The sequence below is a fragment of the Leptopilina heterotoma genome, unplaced genomic scaffold (assembly GCF_015476425.1).
Source record: "Leptopilina heterotoma isolate Lh14 unplaced genomic scaffold, ASM1547642v1 Lhet_17, whole genome shotgun sequence".
Taxonomy (NCBI): Eukaryota; Metazoa; Arthropoda; class Insecta; order Hymenoptera; family Figitidae; genus Leptopilina; species Leptopilina heterotoma.
This window is the reverse complement of record NW_025110886.1, coordinates 106,905-127,428: the sequence shown is the minus strand read 5'-3', so window position 1 is coordinate 127,428 and position 20,524 is coordinate 106,905. Positions and strand designations below refer to the sequence as shown.

At 27.7% G+C, this 20,524-nt stretch overlaps 1 protein-coding gene across 3 annotated transcripts in view; it reads left to right on the top strand.

Annotated features, from left to right (window-relative positions):
- The window catches only part of LOC122499629 (retinoic acid receptor RXR), a 56,417-nt gene that overhangs the window by 17,090 nt on the left and 18,803 nt on the right, over nt 1-20,524 (top strand). Inside the window, exons 1-2 of one of the 3 annotated variants that reach the window (XM_043608079.1) lie at nt 1,327-1,443; nt 5,681-6,126. The exons of 1 other annotated variant lie outside the window; for it this stretch is intronic. In XM_043608079.1, coding sequence (XP_043464014.1) covers nt 6,042-6,126 — 85 coding nt within the window. In that variant the 5' untranslated portion in view covers nt 1,327-1,443; nt 5,681-6,041. Of the gene's footprint in view, nt 1-1,326; nt 1,452-5,680; nt 6,127-20,524 lie in introns of those variants that run through there. One more of the 3 variants, XM_043608078.1, reaches the window with a different exon arrangement.

Sequence of the window (20,524 nt, the reverse complement as noted above, 5' to 3'; positions counted from 1 at the left end):
ATCCAATATGGTGGTCAAAAATGTTGAGAATTCATTAAATTTTAACTGCATTTTTGTAATACAAATTTTTTGGGGTACCTCATTTTGAATCTAAAGTTAGACTTTCAAAACTCAAAATGACAAATCTAATATAGTGGACCAAAAGTTTTTAAATTTATAAAATTTGACTATATTTTTTAAGAGAAAGAGGGGGGGAAGGTTTCTAAGGTCGCTGATTACGAATCTGATGTTAGATTTTTAAAATTCAAAATGGCGGTTCCAATATGGCGGACAAATTTTTTAAAATTCATCGAAATCGATTTAAAATTGTCGCTCAGGGGATTTTGGTGTCACTGATCACCAATCTTAAGTTAGATTTGAAAAATTCAAAATGGCGGATCCAATATGGCTGACGAATTCTTAAGAATTGATCGAAATCGCTTAAAAATCACTGCTCGGGGGTTTTCGGGGTCACTGATTATAAATCTGATGTTAGATTTTAAAAAATCAAAATGGCGGATCCAATATGGCAGACGAATTTTTAAGAATTGATCGAAATCGCTTGAAAATCTTTGCTCGGGGGTTTTCAGGGTCGCTGATTACGAATCTGATGTTAGATTTTAAAAATTCAAAATGGCGGATCCAACATGGTAGACGAATTTTTAAGAATTGATCGAAATTGCTTAAAAATCGTTGCTCGGGGGTTTTTGGGGTCGCTGATTACGAATCTGATGTTAGATTTTAAAAATTCAAAATGGCGGATCTAATATGGCGGACGAATTTAATAAAATTGATGGAAATCGATTAAAAATCGTTGCTCGGGAGTTTTTGGGGGCTCTGATTATAAATTCCATGTTACTTTTTGAAAATTCAAAATGGCGAATCCAATATGGCGGACGAATTTTTTAAGAATTGATCGAAATCACTTGAAAATCATTACTCGGGGGTTTTTGCGGTCGCTGATTACGAATTTGAAGTTAGATTTTTAAAATTCAAAATGGCGGATGAATTTTTAAGAATTGATCGACAACGCTTGAATGGATTCCCATAAGCATTTTTTTAAAATTAGTTTTTTAATGTAATGCATGTCGCAAAGGATTTAAGAGATTGATAGACGAATAAATTTTAAAAAAATTGAAAAAAAGGAATGGAAATTTTCGGGTGATTTTTGGGGGGTGCGAAACATAAGAAATTGAGATGTGTATTGTTTTTGGCATTGCCGAGTGTAATCGCTCGATATATAACGCAATGTGAGCTTTAATGTAGACTTTCCCCTTCTTGTTTGGCGCGCATTCGTGTCTCCCTTCTACTGTGTGCTTCGAATCCTATCTTTCTTGAAACTCATACGCGGAGCGTGCAACACTAGGCCGGCCGGCGCGACGATCAGTTGCTCAGTTGCCTGCAGAACTGCGCATCGCAGTCAGTTATTCATTCATTCAGTTTAGTGAGTTAGTCAGTCAGTCGGTGAGTGAGTGAGTGCGAATATTATTATACGTCGCGTGCAGTTCTCGTTCACCATCATCTCCGAGTGCAATTTCAGTGCATTAATTTCCATATTCCCTTATCCCATTGGATTAATTTTATATTTATCAGCAAAAGAATTTTTTTTCTCCTTTTCTAACTCAGCTTTTTGTTTTGAAAAATTCGCAAAAATTTTTTTTCTTCTGTCAAATAATTCTTGTTGTCATCAAAATTACAAAACTTGCACTCGAAATTTTTTTTATAAATTTTGCAAACTTAACGGGAATTTTAAAATTTTCAGAACATTTTTAGAAGTTTTTTAAAATTCATTTTATGTTTTAACTTGAATAAAAGTGGATTATTTTTCTACTTGAAAAAATTATTTTAAGTGCAAACACAAGAGGAATGGAAATAATTCTAATTGAAAGATATACACGTCTTCCTGTTTTGTCAAGGCCCCGTTAATGACTATTACTCGCGAAAGTAATATCCGCGTGTGATCATCATTTTCTTTTAAAAAGAAAAAAGTACTTTCACTTTTTTTTTTTTTTTTTAATCTTGAAAAAGTGAGGCAAATTTTTTTAAAAATGTTAAATTTCGGACAGAATTCGATTGTCAGTGTTTTTTTTTAAATTGTAAAAAGAAAAGGAAAAAAATAAGTCCATCTTTCTTCGGCTTTCGATAAATGCGCGCGTCTGACCTTGAAACCTCATCGAACCCGAACGATTAACAAACGAGCTAGTTGCGACCTTCTGCAGTCTGCACTCACCAATTGATAAAAATAACAGCACTTACGGTATTATATTCGCTGCAGTCATAATAGCAATAAACTGTCCTTATACTAACCCCCCCCCTCCCCCCTACACTTATTCATGTGTTTTTCTCCTTTTCTGTCTCGCTCTCTTTTTTCTAAACAAAAAGAAAAATATTAAAATTAGTTCACAGTTTTTTCTTCACTTATTTGTTAATTAAAAAATTTATCAAAAAAAAAAAAAAAAATTAGTTCGCAGTGTTTTTTTCACTTATTTGTTAAATTAAAAAATTTATCAAAAAACAAAAGTATTATTATTATTATTATTTCGCATTGTTTTCTTCACTTATTTGTTAATTAAAAAATTTATCAAAATTAACTTTTTTTTGCTATTTTATAAGTAACAAATAAAACAAATTTTTTTCTCTGCAATTTTTACTATTTTTAAAAATTTTCAAGTTTAGAAAAATACTTTGAAGTGAATTTCGGTGAAAAATTATTGCGTTTGACCGATTGACAGAAAAAAAAGTGTTTATTTAATCGGGTTATTAATATTTGACGGAATAAAATTTTTAAAAATTGATGTCACCGATTTTTTTTTTAATTGTGATCATAAAAATTTGACAAGTGAAGAAAAAATAAAAAAATTAAGAGTAAATTTGGAATTCGGTGAAATTGAAAAATAGTGCATTTGAGAAAAATAAAAATTCGATCAAAAATGGAAAATTTATCGTTTAAATATAAAAATTGTAAAGCGGGAATTTTTGTAAATTAATTATAAAAAAAAATTGGTCAGATGGGAATTTCGGTAAAAATAGTGACAGGGTCAACAAAAATTGAAAACAAATTTAAGAAAATTAATTTTGAAAGTGGAATTGAAAATTGAAAATTAAATTTGAAACATTTTAAACTTACATATATGATAAAATTATTTTTAAAAAACGGCAAATTAAAATTCGGTGAATTTAAAATTCAGTTCAAGGAAAATTCGCGTTCACAAAAGCTTATTTCGTTCAAGTGTAGACTAAATTTATTTTCTTGCAAATTATAAATTCAAAAAAAAGAATTTTTAAATTTAATTTTGAATTTTTTTTCATTTTTTTTTTTTTACTGTTTCTTTCATTTTTACTATAAATTCTGTTACCGACAAGTAAAAAGTTAGATCAGAGAGAAATTCGGTGTACTAAAAATTTTTGAATAGGAAAATAAAAGTTAATTCACTCTTCTTTAAAAAAAAAAAAAAAAAAAAAAAAAAAAAAAAAAAAAAAAAATCAAGAGAAGAAGTTTTAAACTCTAAGAATTAAAATTCAAAAATACTCATTTCGATGTTATAAAAATACGGTCACTTTTAAATTTAACCAAATTGAAAATTCAGTCAAAAAAAAAATTGTTGCGGATTTACTCTTCTTTAAAAAAAAAAAAAAAAAATTGGTAAGAGAAAAATTAAAAAAAGCAAAATACAATAATAAAAATAAGGTGATTAGAATAAATATTTGCTGTTTTGCAACTTGAGACCTTTTTTATTAAAAAAAAAGAAATTTTTTTTTTTTTTTTTTAAAGAAAAATGAATGCGAATCAGTTAATATTTGAGATTCGCGGGAATCCCCCCGGTGTTTATAGGGAATGAGAGTAAGAAATTTAGATGTAATTTAGTCACACGATCTAAATATAAGATTTGCATAAAGAGTGCGTGGACAATAGAATTTCATTAGCTTCTAACACGCAGAACTGTCAACTGGTGTTAAAGACCGGAATGACCTCGACATTGACCTTAGAAAATGTCGATTCTAATAATATACAATAATAGTCCAATTTTTTCCCCTTATCCTTAAGAAAAAAAAAATAATTACACCTCAAAAAAAGGAAAACTAATTGTTTAGAAAATTGATTGTCATAAGAGAATAAATATAATAACCGAAAAGTTCAAAAAAATAATTTTACTATTTAAAATTTAGAAATACACTTTTATAATTAATTAATTATGTTGAAATAAATAAAACTAAAATGAAAAAATTTTAAAGATTTTTCATCTTAGTTGAAATTAAAAAAAAAATTTTTTACTTTTTAAAATATTTTCTAACTTGAAAATTAAAACAAGATTTAAAAAAAAAAATTTCAACTAAAGGAGAAAAAAGGAGAGAATATGCATGATTTTAGGTTTTTTTTAGAGAATTAATTAATTTAAGGGGATAAAAAAGAGGAAAAATGGAAATAAAGGTGTGTACACACTGTGATCCCTAAAAAAAAGTGAAAGTTAAAAACGAGGAAAAAAAGTGGAATTTTTTGGAGTCATTTTGAAAAGTAAAAATTTTCAAGTATGAGAAGAAGTTTAGTTATCACGACACCCAGTAGGTGCATCGATCCGTTTTCTGCTCTGCAATGGGTCAGCACTGGCCTTGACAATACCCTTGAGATTCAGACTCGAGTTTTACTAGCAATTGTCTGTCGCAGCTTAAAATTTTAATTTCCTTCATTTTTAAACACTTTTATATTTTAGTATTTTCGTTATTTTTTTTCTCTCTTATTCTTCTCTTTTTTTAAACACTGAGACTCGTAAATTTATGCACTTGAAAATTTATTTTTCTTCTCTTTTATTTAATTTAAGAAAAAATCTTGCTGATTTTTTATTTATCCCGAATATTGAATACCAACGTGATTTTTAATTTGTAACTTTTTTTCGATTTTGAACTTTGACTTTGATTTTCACTTTAATTTTGACTTTGCCTTTCACTGTAACTTTGCTTTTCACTTTAACTTTGATTTTCACTTTGACTTTCACTTTGATTTCAATTTTGACTTTGATTTTCACTTTGATTTTCACTTTGATTTTGACTTTGACTTTTGTTTTGACTTTCACTTTAACTTTGACTTTGATTTTAACTTTGATTTTGACTTTCACTTTAACTTAGACTTTGATTTTGACTTTGATTTTGACTTTAATTTTTATTAAATTTTTCATGGCTAAAAGTGAAAATAAAAGTCAGAAAACAAAATGAAAAAGAAAAATTCGAAGTAAAAGTGAAATTTTATCCCTAATGTGGAAAATTTTTGTTTTTAAAAAATATTTCTTTATTGAATTAGAAAAAGGTGTGTCCCACGTATAACCTACTTGTTGTTTTGCTTCTTATAAAATGCCGAGACTTACGTAAATATAGTCTCCTCTCATACAGTGTCTTTTTTTTCTTCTGAAACAATAAAAGAGTTGGAAAATTTTTCTCACATATTTTTTTTTAAAATTGGAAAAAAAATACAATCGGACCTTGAAATTGTAACAAACGTCAAGTTTTGCCACTTTTCATAGTAAAATTATTAAGAAAAATATTATTTTTTATATAAATTATTCAAAAATGAACCGCAATTAAATATTAAAAAAAAAATGTTCTGAAAATTGTTTTTTATTCTTTCCATATCCATTAAAAATAATAAAGAGAAAAAGAAAAATAGAATGCGAATTACAAAAAGCTGATTTTAAATTTGAATTTATTTCAGAATGTGATGATTACCAAAATTTTATTTAAAAAATCAATCTATAGAAAAGCGCATAGAAAAGACATAAGTAATTAACCAAAGGATTTAAAAATGCCATAAATAGTAAAACGCATACCAAATAACACCAAAAGAGGACTAACGAAAAAGAAGAAGAAAATAAAAAAAATTAAATTTTCGTCCATTCCGTATGTAATATAATAATATAAAAATTTTAAAAATGAAATTCTATTACTTTGTTGAGAGATTAAAAAATTGAATAAATCGTGTAAATAACAAGTACAAGTGTATAAGTGTGTGATTTTGATCTTGGTGAAAAGTGTCATTTCTCTTTGGATATATAATATAAAAATTAATACACAAGATGATGAAGAAGGAGAAACCAATGATGTCCGTCACGGCCATCATTCAGGGAGCGCAGGCGCAACACTGGGCTCGAGGAAATACTTGTACGTATTTTTTTTAAAACGAAAACCAAAAAATATTTTTAAAAACTAACATCAAATTCGTAATTAGCGACACCGAAAATTCTAGAGTACAAATTTTCGGCTGTTTTTTCAGTTATTTCTAATTTTAGTTCCGCCATTTTGAATTTTTAAAAACTGACGTCGAATTCATAATCAGCGACCTCGAAAACCCCTAATTTGAAATTTTTGTCAATTTATCGTAACATTTTAATTTAAAGTCCGCCATATTGGATCCACCATTTTGAATTTTAAAAAACTGACGTCGAATTCATAATCAGCGACCTCAAAAACCATTAACTTGAAGTTTTTGGCCATTTATCGTTAATTTTTAATGTAAAGTCCGCCATATTGGATCCGCCATTTTGAATTTTCAAAAACTGACGTCGAATTCATAATCAGCGACCTTAAAAACCTAAAACTTTAAATTTTTGTCAATTTAATGCCATTTTAATTTAAAGTCCGCCATATTTAATCCGCCATTTTGAATTTTAAAAAACTGACCTCGAAAACCCAAAACTTGAAATTTTTGTCAATTTATCGTATCATTTTCATTTATAGTCCGCCATATTGAATCCGACATTTTGAATTTTGATAAACCAATGTCACTAGAATAATAACGTTTTATATAATATATTATAAATAATTATAATATTGTAATTAATATTATTTTTATTATTATTATTATTATTTTTATTTTTATTTTTATTATGAGTATTAGTATTATTGTTATAATTAATTATTATTATTATTTATTTAAACATATAAAAGGGGTTTTAATAATAATTATTATTTTTATAGTTATTTTTTTATTTTTATTATTATATTACGAATTTCGTAAAACAGTGCACAGAATATTAAAAAGAAAAAAAAATTAAGCTCTGGGTAACATGAACCCACGCAAGAAACTTGCGCGTGTTGTTAAAGGCGGTGAGCGAAGGGCATCGCAGTTCGTTGAAGATATACAATATGGCCGCGGTTCTTAATTAGAATCACATTACGGTGATCATAATAATAGAACATAAAAGAGAGATAATATCGGTAAACATTTAATATTGAAAATATTGATTTTTATATATTATCTGCTTACTCCCTTCACTGTTTCAAGTATAGGAGAATTTTTTTTTTATTTCTTTTTAATTATCAATTTGAAGAGTTTTTATTATATGAATTCAATGAAGAAAGAGGGAATTCTGATCGCGATGAATAGTAGGAATCTATAATGTATAATATTTTCTATTTTATTACATTGGTACTTTCTAGAATGAAAAGAAAGAAGGTCAGAGAGCATTAAGTAATTACATTTTTAATATAATTAGATTTCGAAATGGGTTCTTTTTGTTTTCCCCAAGGGAAGCGTGACGTTGGTAGAAATTTCAATGGGGTATAAATATTTTGTGATTTTTGAAAATAGTTTTTGAAAATTTTGAGGTTATATCTTCATTGGGGAGTTGTTTTAATTTTTTTTGAAATTTTAAACCAGCGCGCCTTTTTTTGTGGTTCGGAACTCGACCACTAGAATTATAGGAGTGACGGTTATTTTACTTGTCCTACCCAACCCTGGCGCATATATGAGAGAGAAGAGAAGAAAGATATCTTCTGTCCTTTTCTAGAAAAAGGCAAACGATATTTCTATTCTTCTTTCTCTCGTATATATAAAAATTAAAATATAAGCTTTCGATTTTTTTCTGAAAATTGAAAAGTTTTTTGTTTTTTAAACAAAGTACGAAAATAATTAAGATGAAAAATAATATTAATAAATATAAATAAATTTTTTTTATCACTCCTGAGAAAGGAAGAAAATTGCATTAACGAGATTAGCTGCTAGCCTCGAACTTTTTTGCATCCTAAATACGGTCTGATCGTTTTAAAGTGAGTCATTTTGACTCTTAGTTTTCAGTGAATCTGCAGTTAAGCAAATAAGCACAAAAAAGCGAATAAGCACAAAAAAGAGAATAAGCCCAAAAAATCGAAAAAGCACAAAAAAGCGAAAAAGCACAATAAAGCGAATAATCCCAAAAAAGCGAAAAAGCACAAAAAAGCGAATAAGATCAAGAAAGCTAATAGAGACAAAAATGCGAATAAGCACAAAAAAAGCGAATAAACACAGAAAAAACAGTGTTTAAAGTCTGATTAAGAGCAGGAGAGATGAAGGTCAACTATTAAAACGTGGATCACGTAATTTATACGCGTGTGTTACCCTTTTGCAATTACTCTGTTATCAGTACAATAACCAGAGAGCTCAAAGACTCCAAACTAACTTAAAAAGCCGATCTAGTGCTGTTTTAACGAAACCAAGGTCACTTTGCGTTATCTACACGCCCGCAGCAATTTACAAGTCTTTTCAAGCGCCTTATCGTCCAATATTACAATACTCGCTTGCAAAACTGATATTTTTAAAATACTTTTTTAAAAAAAAAAAGAAGCCAAAAGAAAATGAACAAAAATAATTTTCAAAGACAATTTCAACGAAATTTGATTACAGGAATCTGTTACCGACATTTTACCGATATTTCTCTCCTACACATTCTATCTATCCTAGACAGTTTAATTTTTACGGATTTTTGAGTATTTTTGTTGTTGTCATGGGCAGCCAAAGACAATCGCACTTTTTTGGAGATATTTTTTTACAAAATTTAATTCATTGGCTTTTTTAAAGGAAAAATTAATTTATTTGCGTCATTAATAAATTAGTGCCGCAGTTAAGGCTTTATTTTTATAGTTTTATCATTACGCGGCTTTCTCGATATTGTGGATCAATTTGAGTTCTTCATCTTGCGGTTTATTAAATTAATACGATCTATTTCCCTTGTGCATTTATAAAACGAGAATGCTAATCGTGCATATTTATAGGAGAGGCGCTGAATAATTAGAGTGACACACAATCGACAATACTTTTCTCACGATGACATGCTCGATACTGCGTTATAACGCACGTCGACGCCCACTTGTTAGACACGGCTCGTTTCCATCGTTATGACGATCTTACCTTGACTGCTTACAAAAAAAAAAAATTATCCCAATTCTATTATAATTGCTCCCAATTTGGAGGATTTGAAAAAATATTATGAATAATTGGTAAATTTTCATTTTTACGAAAATGTTTTTTTTTTATTTTTTTAAGTGACAAGCGGATTTAGATTTAATCTAGGGAATGTCATCATTAGCAGGATTCAGATCCAATGGAGCATTAAGGATTGTCGACCAGATGCGCAATTTATTGGTGGCACGCGTATGACAGGGCGTGATTCTTTATAGTGTACATGCGCGTGGTACCAACACAACATAAGCATCTCTATAACTAACGCTCAACGATGATAACCTTGGCACCGATGTGAACGAGCCATGAAGTGCAACTCTTATCATAGTGTGCGCACTTGTCTATGTATGACATTAGGTACCACTCGAGATGGACTATAAACGTAAATATTGCTATTCATCACCTTCTACAATTATTATTATTTATATTCCGAATTTCAATTTTTAAAAAATCGAAAATCTAAAAAAATTAACACAGTCAATGAAGGGGGTCCCGAAAATTTGGAAATTTAAAAAAATTATTCAGTATTTACACCCTTGAGACGATGATTTCAAATTTAATAACAATTCTCAAAAATTATAATCAAATTTTAAAAAATTCGGTTTTTCGAATTTTTGATAATTTTTAATAAATTTAAATTTTTTACAAAAGGGTGAAGACTTTTAAATAAGCAAAGTGTTTTTGAAGAGCCCAAAAATAATGAAGCTAAATGCCATAAAAGAGAAGAAAAAATGTTGAATTTTAAAAAATTCGGCTTTTCGGCTTTTTGAATTTTTAATAATTTTAAATTTTTGACCAAAGGGTGGAGACTATTAAATAAGTAAAGTATTTTTGAAAAGCACAAAAATAATAAAGCTAAATGCCATAGAGCAGAAGGAAAAATGTTGAATTTTAAGAAATTCGGCTTTTCGAATTTTTGATATTTTTAAAAAATTTTAAATTTTATACCAAAGAGTCGAGACTATTAAATAAGTAAAGTATTTTCCAAAAGCACAAAAATAATGAAGCTAAAGCCCATTAAAGAGAGGAAAAAATGTTGAATTTTAAGAAATTCGGATTTTTGAATTTTTGATCATTTTCGATAATTTTAGATTTTTTACCAAAGAGTCGAGACTATTAAATAAGTAAAGTATTTTCCAAAAGCACAAAAATAATGAAGCTAAAGCCCATTAAAGAGAGGAAAAAATGTTGAATTTTAAGAAATTCGGATTTTTGAATTTTTGATCATTTTCGATAATTTTAGATTTTTTACCAAAGAGTCGGGACTATTAAATAAGTAAAGTATTTTCCAAGAGCACAAAAATAATGAAGCTAAATCCCATTAAAGAGAGGAAAAAATGTTGAATTTTAAGAAATTCGGATTTTTGAATTTTTGATAATTTTCGATAATTATAGATTTTTTACCAAAGAGTCGAGACTATTAAATAAGTAAAGTATTTTCCAAAAGCACAAAAATAATGAAGCTAAAGCCCATTAAAGAGAGGAAAAAATGTTGAATTTTAAGAAATTCGGATTTTTGAATTTTTGATCATTTTCGATAATTTTAGATTTTTTACCAAAGAGTCGAGACTATTAAATAAGTAAAGTATTTTCCAAAAGCACAAAAATAATGAAGCTAAAGCCCATTAAAGAGAGGAAAAAATGTTGAATTTTAAGAAATTCGGATTTTTGAATTTTTGATCATTTTCGATAATTTTAGATTTTTTACCAAAGAGTCGGGACTATTAAATAAGTAAAGTATTTTCCAAGAGCACAAAAATAATGAAGCTAAATCCCATTAAAGAGAGGAAAAAATGTTGAATTTTAAGAAATTCGGATTTTTGAATTTTTGATAATTTTCGATAATTATAGATTTTTTACCAAAGAGTCGAGACTATTAAATAAGTAAAGTATTTTCCAAAAGCACAAAAATAATGAAGCTAAAGCCCATTAAAGAGAAGGAAAAATGTTGAATTTTAAAAAAATCGGTTTTTTGAATTTTTTTGGTAATTTTAAAAAATTTTAAATTTTTGACAAATGGGTGGAGACTATTAAATAAGTAAAGTATCTTTGAAAAGCACAAAAATAATAAAGCTAAATGCCATAGAGCAGAAGGAAAAATGTTGAATTTTAAGAAATTCGGCTTTTCGAATTTTTGATAATTTTTAAAAATTTTAAATTTTATACCAAAGAGTCGAGACTATTAAATAAGTAAAGTATTTTCCAAAAGCACAAAAATAATAAAGCTAAAGCCCATTAAAGAGAGGAAAAAATGTTGAATTTTAAGAAATTCGGATTTTCGAATTTTTGATAATTTTCGATAATTTTAGATTTTTTACCAAAGAGTCGAGACTATTAAATAAGTAAAGTATTTTCCAAAAGCACAAAAATAATGAAGCTAAATCCCATTAAAGAGAGGAAAAAATGTTGAATTTTAAGAAATTCGGATTTTTGAATTTTTGATAATTTTCGATAATTATAGATTTTTTACCAAAGAGTCGAGACTATTAAATAAGTAAAGTATTTTCCAAAAGCACAAAAATAATGAAGCTAAAGCCTATTAAAGAGAAGGAAAAATGTTGAATTTTAAAAAAATCGGTTTTTTGAATTTTTTTGGTATTTTTAAAAAATTTTAAATTTTTGACAAATGGGTGGAGACTATTAAATAAGTAAAGTATCTTTGAAAAGCACAAAAATAATAAAGCTAAATGCCATAGAGCAGAAGGAAAAATGTTGAATTTTAAGAAATTCGGCTTTTCGAATTTTTGATAATTTTTAAAAATTTTAAATTTTATACCAAAGAGTCGAGACTATTAAATAAGTAAAGTATTTTCCAAAAGCACAAGAATAATGAAGCTAAAGCTAATTAAAGAGAGGAAAAAATGTTGAATTTTAAGAAATTCGGATTTTTGAATTTTTGATCATTTTCGATAATTTTAGATTTTTTACCAAAGAGTCGAGACTATTAAATAAGTAAAGTATTTTCCAAAAGCACAAAAATAATAAAGCTAAAGCCCATTAAAGAGAGGAAAAAATGTTGAATTTTAAGAAATTCGGATTTTTGAATTTTTGATAATTTTCGATAATTTTAGATTTTTTACCAAAGAGTCGAGACTATTAAATAAGTAAAGTATTTTCCAAAAGCACAAAAATAATGAAGCTAAATCACATAAAAGAGAGGAAAAAATGTTGAATTTTAAGAAATTCGGATTTTTGAATTTTTGATCATTTTCGATAATTTTAGATTTTTTACCAAAGAGTCGAGACTATTAAATAAGTAAAGTATTTTCCAAAAGCACAAAAATAATGAAGCTAAAGCCCATTAAAGAGAGGAAAAAATGTTGAATTTTAAGAAATTCGGTTTTTTCAATTTTTTGGTAATTTTAAAAAATTTTAAATTTTTGACAAATGGGTGGAGAGTATTAAATAAGTAATGTATTTTTGAAAAGCACAAAAATAATGAAGCCAAATGCCATAAAAAAGAAGAAGAAATGTTGAATTTTAAGAAATTTGTTTTTTTTTAATTTTTGATAATTTTTAATAATTTTGAATTTTTTATTAAAGGGTGACATTACAAAAGTAAATAATTATAAGTTTTTAAAAAATTAAAATTTTTTCTTAAAAAAGAAAAGAAATACTGGAATATACACAATATTGGGTGCTTTACGAGATTTTATTAATTAAAGGCAATTAAAATGGATGGGAGGGGGAAAGAGAACGAAAGGGGAAAAAGTAATTATTTTTCCCCCTAATTAGACAACATAAAATATGAGAATTCATGTTGCTTTGTAGAGGTGTGGGTATAAATTTTATGTTGATTTGCACGAGCGCACAAGATAAATGAAAGAAAAAAAAATGAAAATGAGTAGCGGACTCGTTTGTACTGTCACTCTGTGTGAAGTCTCTTTGTCCGCTCTCTGCGTTATCTCTGTGGCAGTGACATTGAACGCAGGTGACGCAACCAGTCGTAAAGGAACATGAATTAAATAAATTCCCCTCGCCCGTCGTGCAATGAGGAGCGAGGGGGACGATAAGGAAATCATCAAGTCGGATAGGCCAACCGTAGATGAATTGAGACTGTGGTAGTGCCGTCTTTAAAAAAAAAAATTATTTGCTTCAATGGCTATATTATTTGTAAATGCAATTAAATACGTAATTTAGTCACAGATTTGTGTTTAAAATGAGCGCAACACGTGTAGTCGACGAAGAGAAAATTGGAGTGAATTTTATAAGATCAAGTATAGGTGATACTACATCGACTCATCGTTTCGTCAATGAATCTAAAATGAGCTATTCTTCAGAAGACGTTTAAAAATTCTCCTCCCAATGACGCATTGATTTTTTAAACAACAACACTCGAGTGATTGTATTTATAAGAAATTGATAAACTGCGAAAGTAAACTTGAAATGCAAAAGAAAATGATGCATCAGATTTTTTTAACTTTATAATTTTCTTAAGTATGTAATTATTAAAAAAAAAATCCCCAACTCATTGGAATTCATTTTTTGTAATAAAACAAGAATATTATGGAAAAACAGGGTAACTTTCTATGTCGGTAACTATTGATAACAGATTCCTGTAATTTCCTCCTCCTTTTTTTAAAAATTAGTTTCTCCAAGAAAAATTCTATTTTGAAATATTAGTTACACTATATAAAAAGGCAAATCTTTCACTATTATTTCAGTTCATATTTTATTTCCTTATCTGTTGGCGATTTCAAGCATCGCTTGACACAAAAGTCACTTGAGATTTTCATATCTCAAATTTTTTTCTTCGTTAGCAAAAATTAGATATTACCGCTTTTTTCCAAGACTTAACTCTAGAAATTTTGTTTCGAAAAATCCATAAAATTTCATGTTAATCGATAAATATTTAACCTAGTTAGAAATGAGTATACGTAAAAATTGCAAAGTATTCGTAAATTTTTATATAAATCGTAAAAAGTAAGTTTTTTTTAAAGAAAAAGGTCCGTAATTTGATTAAAAAAGCAATAGAAGTTCGTAAATTTAATGATATAATTTGGAGAATTTTCAAAAAGTTACAAATTATTGCAAAAATTCAATTATTTTCAAAAGTAATAAAATTCTTTCTTAAAATTCAATAATGCTCAACAATTTTAAAAAATTCTCATCAAAATTTTAATTATCTTTATAAATAATAAAATTCTTCTCCGAAATTAAATTATTTTAAAAAGTAATAAAATTCTTTGCAAAAATTCAATTATTTACAATACAATTTTAATAACGTTTCATGAAAGAATTCAATTTTTTAAAAAAATTGTTTAATAACATTTTTCGAAATAATCCAATTGTTTTCTAAAATTTTAATAAATCCTTCGAAACAATTCAATTATTTTTATAAGTAGTAAAATTCATCGTAAGAATTAAATTATTTTTCATTAATAATAAAATTCTTTTTAAGATTTCAATTATTTTCAATAGATACAATTATTAAAAAAATTTGATTCTATTCAATAAATTAAAGAAATTTTTCGAAATAATTCAATTATTTTCTAAAAATTTTAAAAAAATTTAAGAATTAAATGTTTAATTTCAATTATTAAGAAACATTTATTGTAAAAATTTGAAAGAAATTGTTCATATAAAATTCAATTACTTTGAAAATTTTCAATTAAAATTATTAAAAAAAACTCCATTATTTAAAAGAAATTCAAAAAAATTTTCAAAAGCATTAGGATTATGAAAATTTTTAATAAAATTCTTCTCAAAAATTCAATTATTTCCATAAATAATAAAATTCTTCGAAGAAATTCAATTATTATCACAATTTTTTGATAAAAATCTTTGCCTAAATTTAATGATTTGCAAATTTTTTATAAATTTTTTCGCAATAATTCAATTATTTTCATAAATAGTAAAATTTTTTACAAAGATTCAATTATTATTTTCATAAATATAATAAAACTCATTCCAGAATTTCAATTATTTTTAATATACAATTTTAATCGAATTTCTCGAAAAATTTAATTATTCTTAAAAATTTGTGGATAAAATTATTTATGAGAATTCAATTTCAAGAAATATTCAATTATTCAATAATATAATTTTAGCATTTAAATAATTGAATTCTCTTTGAATTTTCTAATAAAAATTGATTTAAAAATGAATTTCAGTTAAAATTTCAGATAATTGAATATTAAAAGCATTATAGCGATTATAGTGATCGATATCTTCATGTTTTATGTAAACTTTTTTTGGAAAAAGGGGGTAAAATAGTTCTTTTTGGTTCTAGGGAGTAAAATAGCTGTATTTAGCCCTAGGGAATATTTTCTAAGTGGTAAAATGCTTCTTTTCGACCATAGGGAGTAAAATACTTGTTTTTAGCCCTAGGGAATATTTTTTAAGTGGTAAACTGCTTTTTTTACTATAAGAAGTAAAATAGCTGTTTTTACCCCTAGGGAATATTTTTTAAGCGGTAAACTGCTTTTTTCGAATATAGGGAGTAAAATAGCTGTTTTTAGCCCTAGGGAATATTTTTTAATTGGTAAAATGCTTCTTTTTTTGACCATAGGGAGTAAAATAACTGTTTTTAGTTATATTTTTGCCGGTAATAATTGGTCCGTAAAGTCCGTATTTTTAAATGCTTTCACTGGTTAGAGCCTCCTGAAATATTCATCGAAATTGATGAACAAATTTTGGAAGAAGGGTTCGTGAACAACGATAGAAAAATAAAAAAAAAAGTATTTTGTGTGAATTAGAAATAAATAATAGAAAATGAGGGAAGTGTTAGTAGTGAAAATCGAGAAATTAAGTTATATATTTATTGGCACAACTGTTTGGTAATCGGACATATATAAGAGTAGTCGATGACCCTCTCCGAATTTGTGGAATTTGTTTTGATACATACATATTTAATAGCAAAGAATCAATGCCCGCTTCATGCCACTAACATTGTCAACATTCTGACCTTCTGCTTTGAAACGAGCTTCTAGGCTGTTACGCAACTCTTGGCTAACTTGGTTATACATAGACGAAGCTGGTTGCAGTTTACTCTCTATATACATGCAAGATTCCAAGTGTCGGACCTTGAAACTTCACGCCGAGCGTGCATTGCGTTCCGGTGGAATGAGCGAATTAACTCTTTTTCTTATACCTCACAATACTATTCATCGTGAAATCGTCCTATCTATCAGATCCAAATCATAAAATTTGATTTTACGTTATACTTGAAAACTGAAACATTTTTAAAAATACCTAACGTTTGTCGTTTTAAATTAATTTTAGAATTTAATCTAATTTGAGGTGATGATAAGTCAATGAGCCTACTAAAAGTTTGTGAGAGAATATTTATTCAATATTTTTTTAAATTTTTCGTTATAAACGGTGGCAGCGGTGGGATTTTTTGAAGCATTCCTAAACTATCGACCTTTTAGTTGTTTTGATGAGTAAGTCTAAACCAATTTTAGCTGGAGCTGTTTTGCAATTTTTTTTTGCTAATTTACGAATTTTTCATTACTCTGGTGGTGGCAGCGGTGGGATTTTTAAATTTTTCATTATAACGGTGGCAGCGGTGGGATTTTTTTGAAGCATTCCTAAAATATTGACCTTTTAGTTGTTTTGATGAGTAAGTCTAAACCAATTTTAGCTGGAGCTGTTTTGCAATTTTTTTTTTTTTTTTGCTAATTTACGAATTTTTCATTACTCTGGTGGTGGCAGCGGTGGGATTTTTTAATTTTTCGTTATAACGGTGGCAGCAGTGTGATTTTTTGAAGCATTCCTAAAATATCGACCTTTTAGTTGTCTTGATGAGTAAATCTAAACTAATTTTAGCTGGAGCTGTTTTGCAATTTTTTTGCTGTTTTGCGAACTTTTTGTTACTCTAAAGGTGGCAGCGGTGGGATTTTTAATTTTTCGTTATAACGGTGGCAGCGGTGGGATTTTTTGAAGCATTCCTAAAATATCGACCTTTTAGTTGTCTTGATGAGTAAGTCTAAACCAATTTTAGCCGGAGCTGATTTGCAATTTTTTTTTTTTGCTAATTTACGAATTTTTCATTACTCTGGTGGTGGCAGCGGTGGGATTTTTTAATTTTTCGTTATAACGGTGGCAGCGGTGGGATTTTTTGAAGCAACTGAATTTTCCCCAAGACAAGAAACAATAAACAATGTATTTTTTGAAGTACCATCGAGCTATTCATTTTTTAAAAACCGTTGTTTAATTATATTATTATTAAATTCATTATTATTGTTACCATCATCATTATCATTACCACCATTATTATTATTAATTATTATTACTTAGGATGACGTGGCACCGCCCTTGAAAATCGATTAAGATTTATCATTGTCTCTCTTATCAGACTCCATTACATAAGAGATGAAAAAAAGGTGAATTATAGTCTCATTGAAAACTTGTATAATTAATTTAAATATCAAATTAAATGTTTCTTTCTATACAGCGAGAAGTTTTCATATTATGAGAAAGATCTAGTGACCCAGTGAATTATGGAAAATTTATTCAAATGTATCGATGTCTTGTGCTAGTTTTATTGTTAATGAATTCATAGCAAATGAGTTGAGGTGGAAAAAAATGTCGACCATCATAAATATGGAGAATGTAGGTGTAATTATCTAATGAGTGATAGAAGACTGGAGAGTGAATTAACTCCAATTATTTTCCTTTTTCAGCTGATTATAAAATTGATGTCTTCTGGTAAACTAAATATCTAATGACCGGAAACAATCGATATTGTCAACCGAGAGGACCAAAGTGTCTAGTCTGGAAAACATCATCAGGCGAAGGATTTTAGTTCGGTTGGTAATTAGTATGAATAATTCATTCAAGGGGAAGAGTTTCAGACTTGAATGACTTGCAGTACACTCAAGTTGAGCAAGTTGCTCTGTAATGATGACTCCATGTCTCCTAATAGAAAACACAATGATAAATCATGTCAGGGTGTCATGTCCGCTGGGGGAAACATCATTGCTTTCCACGATCATAAGTACCAGAGGTTCCTAATGACCAAAACGTGGCAATTAGTCGAAAAAGTAGTTAAATCTTCAAAAATCCTTATTCGGAGGTTTTCTTGGTCGCTGATTACGAACCTGAAACTTTTTGAAATTTAACAAATTAACAATTTCGATCAGAAAATTTTTGAACAAAAGTGAAGAAGAGCAAACTCTGTCAATGAAAGTGTAGTTGACGCCCACTTTGACAGAGTGTATACATACCTGTCTCACGACGTGACCTCGTGACCTTCTCCCGGTGACCCAGGTACAAGTATGCCCTGCACGTGGCACGACGTGTCTATATATAAAATGCAGCTGCATATAGAACTCGCCTCGACTCTTTCAGGGCCGCATTAGCCACGTGGAGTGCTTCATCGATCGCTCCTCAGCCAGACGTGTCAACTCAATTCAGTATGAGAGACTAATGATTGCTAATGCTTTAAACAAATAGGAGTTACTCTCTGAAATATGCGCTCTATCATTTATTCTGTCACTCCAACTATATCCCTCTCTAATTTCACGCACAAATTGTTATTAAATCCAAAATATATCCTTCGAACAATGACAATTAAATTTTAAATAAAACATCTGCAAATGGTAATATTAAAAAAAAAAAAAAAAAAAAAAAATTTAATGTTTTTTTTAGAATTTGCGACTAGGTTAGAGGGGAATTATAATTAATTGGAAATTTATGTTGCTGGAGATCCAGGGGTATTAAATCCAATCAGTCATGGCGCCGCTACTTTAGATATTTACCTCGACAGTATGGGAGTTTCTTCGACACTAATCGAAAAAATGATTTTTCTTTATTTTTTGGCTCCCACTTCAAAATTCAAATCCAAAAATGTATTTTCAAGGGTAAATTAGTAAAAAGAATGGGTCCAGAATAATTGCACTTTGAAATAAAAACTTTTTTACGCGATTAATTAAATAAATAACTTTGCTTCAGAAAAAGTTGAAGAATTACAAAGAAAATTTGTGCCCAACTTAAATTTTACTATTTTTGACCTAGTTAACTAAAATTTGGTACAAATATGTATGTCGAAGTGTAAAGAGTATTTTTTTTTTTTTAAAGTAAATTTAGTTGCATTTTTCATTATTATACTAAATAAGTATAGAAATAATCTTGTTCCATTTATCAATTGAAAGGATTTGTTCCTTTGAAAAGATCATCCAACTTTTGAAATTAAAAAATAAAGTGAAGATTGATAGCATTTTTTTTATTTTATTTTTGTTAAAGGAAATAATATATTGAAAATTCAAATTTACAAACTGATCTACTTTGTTGTTCTTCAGCGCGAACAGAAAAGAAATTCAAATAAGATTCATATTTACATAAAACTTTATTCGTATAATACAACGAATTCATAAAATACATAATGGAGAGAAAGAATATTTGCAAATTTTGGAATTAGTAAACTTACTGCGAATGAAGAATAATAGTTTTTTTTGCAAATCTTTCAGATTTTGATTTATTGCAGTAAAAAATTGTTCTACTCGCATATTCTTTTGCCCAAAAAAGAAAAATAAAAAAAAATTATTTTGATCAAAAAATTAAATTCTTTGGCTGTGCTCAAAACGATTGGCGTAGAGTTTGGACGGGTTTATTGACTCGTGTTTGTTAATATCATATCCGACAGTCACGGGCAAAGGTCAAAGAAATCATAAATAAAATGTTAACGACCAAACAGTAAAATGCGTCTAAGACATACATTTTCTGTATAAATATAAACACGTACATTAAATTTCCTTGTAAATATTTACCCCCTCTACCTGGAATTATTTTTAACCTAAAATACAAGATTTTTATTAAATATATTAACGAAGAGGGAATTTTCTTCTGTATTCAATTTTTTTTCCATAAATATGTATTAAAAAAAAAAAAAAAAAAAAAAAAAAAAAAAAAAAAAAAAAAAAAAAAAGTCACAATATTGATGGATTTTGTTTTAAAATTATTCCTGAAAAATTAAGAAACGGAAATGAATGTTTGATAATAAAAAAAATTTTCTAAATAAAAAATTAGAATTATAATTAAAAATCCTAAAAAAATTTGTTTTTCATTTTATTTTATGATATGACTAAAATTGGTACAATCGCATAGCAAAATTCGTGTCTGAACACGAATAAATTTTGCGTGGGCTGTACGTGTGAAATGATGAGTACGAGTTACATCCGGTTGCACAGGAAATTGTTAAAGAATTTTTAAGTTATTTGCAAAATTTCAATAATTACAGTGTAAATTAAAATTAGAAATAAAAATATAAAAGTTAAGAAGATGTTATAAACACATCTTTGTAGCAGAATATAGTAATAAACTTGGCTGCTTTTACTTCTAAATTTAACATTTTCTCTCTAAGAGTTCAGATTTACTTCGCCAGATTTTATGAGTTCTGTA